We start from the raw sequence: 2360 nt of genomic DNA on the forward strand, positions 1-2360 counted from the left end.
GATGTGCGTATTAGAGCTCATTCATCTATTCGTGGAGGTGTTGGATGGCTACTTCGGCAATGTATGCGAACTTGATCTGGTATTCCATTTCGATAAGGTAGCAATAGTACAGTAACCATCATCACCACTCTACCACTGTTAGGTGTATCACATACTGGACGAGTTATTACTAGATGGCGAGATAGAGGATACTAGTTCTGCAGTGGTAGTACTCCCAACTATAACTCAATCGAAGTCATCATCGTCGTGATGCAGATACTAGAAAAGCTTCGACAGTCCGATAAGCTAGATTAACAAGCAATTTTTGGTGTTGTTGGTAGTGTGGCTCTGTTACACTGCCTACACACAGTACAGTTTCATACTGCTTCTACTAATATGATATTTGCCCAGTATATTTGCCACCTATCGCGTTCATAGTACTCCCATCAACCAAACCGTCGTTATTTATCATCATGACGGGAGCATCCTTTTCTACAGCTGTATCCCCTACTCCAGCAGCATTGCAACGTTTTGTATTGCTAGCCAGCTCTACTACAGGGCAAGGCACTGTTAGGTTAATTCAAGAGGTGCTAATACTGGATTCCTTACATTACGATAGAGTCTTTGTCGAGGTACTAGCACACAAGTCAATATATGTTTTTGGGGAGTTACTCGATGTACCCTCGGTGAAGGAGGTAGTGATATGTGATGATGGTCCATAGGACCACGCCAGCTCTTCAGTTAGCTAGTAGTGATGATACTACCTCTCGAGGGTGGTATACTATATTAGAGCTATTTGCATATGGTGGCACTGTCGAGGACTATATGAACAGGGGTAATATGCGTTGATCGAGACCCTTGTGCCAACACCTCTTCTACAGACACTAGGTCCTTACCATCCCTTAGCCCACCTCAGTATAGGAAGCTACAGCTCTTAACTCTCCGATCATTGGCGGCTACAAGGTGACCTCCCTACATATCTCCACGATGAAGTTGCCATTTTGTAGTGACAACGGTGATGTGCCTTACTCGGTTGTCATCGGCGCACTACGGCTAGAGCATGACTATGAAGTAGAGGAGGCTGCTATAGAGGCCATGGACGCAGCTATACTGGTAGTAGTAGCATGATCATCATGACCGGACTCTAGTTTTCTCTAGGAGTGTACACTGGACCCATTGCACGGTACAGTACATGTGGGATGGGTAGCTGGACGGGATATCCCACCAGAGTCGATGGACGCTGTGGCAGAGGTCAGGTCATCATAGTATGAGAGGATTGTCATCAATCATTTAGACACTAGAGCGCTTCCTTGATCATTCCAAGGCTGTATCCCGGAATATTGGCAACCCTAGTGGAACGGATGATGAAGTTATCACTAAACTGGCAAAGGTAGTACCACCACTATTGATCGGATAGTAGTGACGACCTGAGAGATAGTCTTGGAGGTCTAGAACACACTCCACGTGGTTTATGGAATCACAGTAGGGTAATTGTCGCGAATAGAGCACGATAGTAAAAGCTTATCATCATCTGAGGATAGACTTGCTGACCAACGTTGACTTGATCATTGGTAGTGGCTTCAGTTAACCAAACGTTTGGAGGTTTTCAAAGGCACCATGGACGACTACAAGCACTTCATCGATGAGGCCAACACTAGCATGAAAGGTTATATTGCCCACCAGCATAGCAGCTAGAACTGAGTATATCAGGTAGCAAGGATCCTAGTCCTTCCCCTCAACCACCAGCAGCAGGAGCAGGCAGTATTACTACTACTAGTGGTGCATCTCCCCGACGCTAACTATCATGCAGATATTGAGTTTCTATCACGTGTGCGTCCATCGTGTTATCACCACTATCCCGCTTAGGATCAGTTGTTGCTATGATATACCTCCTCTCCATCGCTCTACTTATCTGCATCGATGCTGGCCCTCGGCGTAGACAGGTAACTATGGTGATGATGCCAGCAGGCCATCAAGCTCGATGGCTAATGGTCCTCACTATAGGTAACTATATGGACTGATATTGAGACCATCATTGTTAGTAGAGGCAGACTTATCCCCGATTTTAATCGGTAATATCATCCTACCGATGGTCTAGTTGTAGACCTTCAGTTCGTTATACTACTACACACTGGACTTGTGGCCTTCGGTGGAGTCGATAACGATGAGTATACAACTCAACACTAGCAAGTATGGCAGGAACACCGATTTCATAAGTCCTAACATATATATACAAGGTCACTACTACTACTAGAACTATCTACTAACACTACGATGGTTAGGTCAGGCTGTAGCTAATTATACCCCTCTAGAGCCCATACAACATGAGCTTTTGGTCAACTATACGGCAGGGGCAATTGATGAGGAGATATCAGTAGTAT

General features: G+C 45.2%; 2 protein-coding genes across 2 annotated transcripts; both read left to right on the plus strand.

Annotated features, from left to right (window-relative positions):
* Position 1: 1 nt before the first annotated feature.
* Positions 2-294, plus strand: Pmar_PMAR022778 (AP-2 complex subunit sigma, putative; the record flags this gene model as incomplete). The annotated part of the gene is made up of 3 exons (XM_002778756.1): positions 2-97; positions 143-205; positions 256-294. The coding sequence occupies 3 exons, from the start codon at positions 2-4 to the stop codon at positions 292-294; spliced, it is 198 nt and encodes a 65-aa protein (XP_002778802.1).
* A 158-nt stretch (positions 295-452) lies between these two features.
* Positions 453-2055, plus strand: Pmar_PMAR022779 (COP9 signalosome complex subunit 7B, putative; the record flags this gene model as incomplete). The annotated part of the gene is made up of 9 exons (XM_002778757.1): positions 453-566; positions 721-814; positions 861-942; positions 987-1092; positions 1138-1230; positions 1274-1369; positions 1564-1645; positions 1846-1922; positions 1984-2055. The coding sequence occupies 9 exons, from the start codon at positions 453-455 to the stop codon at positions 2053-2055; spliced, it is 816 nt and encodes a 271-aa protein (XP_002778803.1).
* Between the last annotated feature and the right edge of the window lie 305 nt (positions 2056-2360).

The sequence above is a fragment of the Perkinsus marinus genome, assembly GCF_000006405.1.
Source record: "Perkinsus marinus ATCC 50983 genomic scaffold scf_1104296948178, whole genome shotgun sequence".
Lineage (NCBI taxonomy): Eukaryota > Perkinsozoa > Perkinsida > Perkinsidae > Perkinsus > Perkinsus marinus.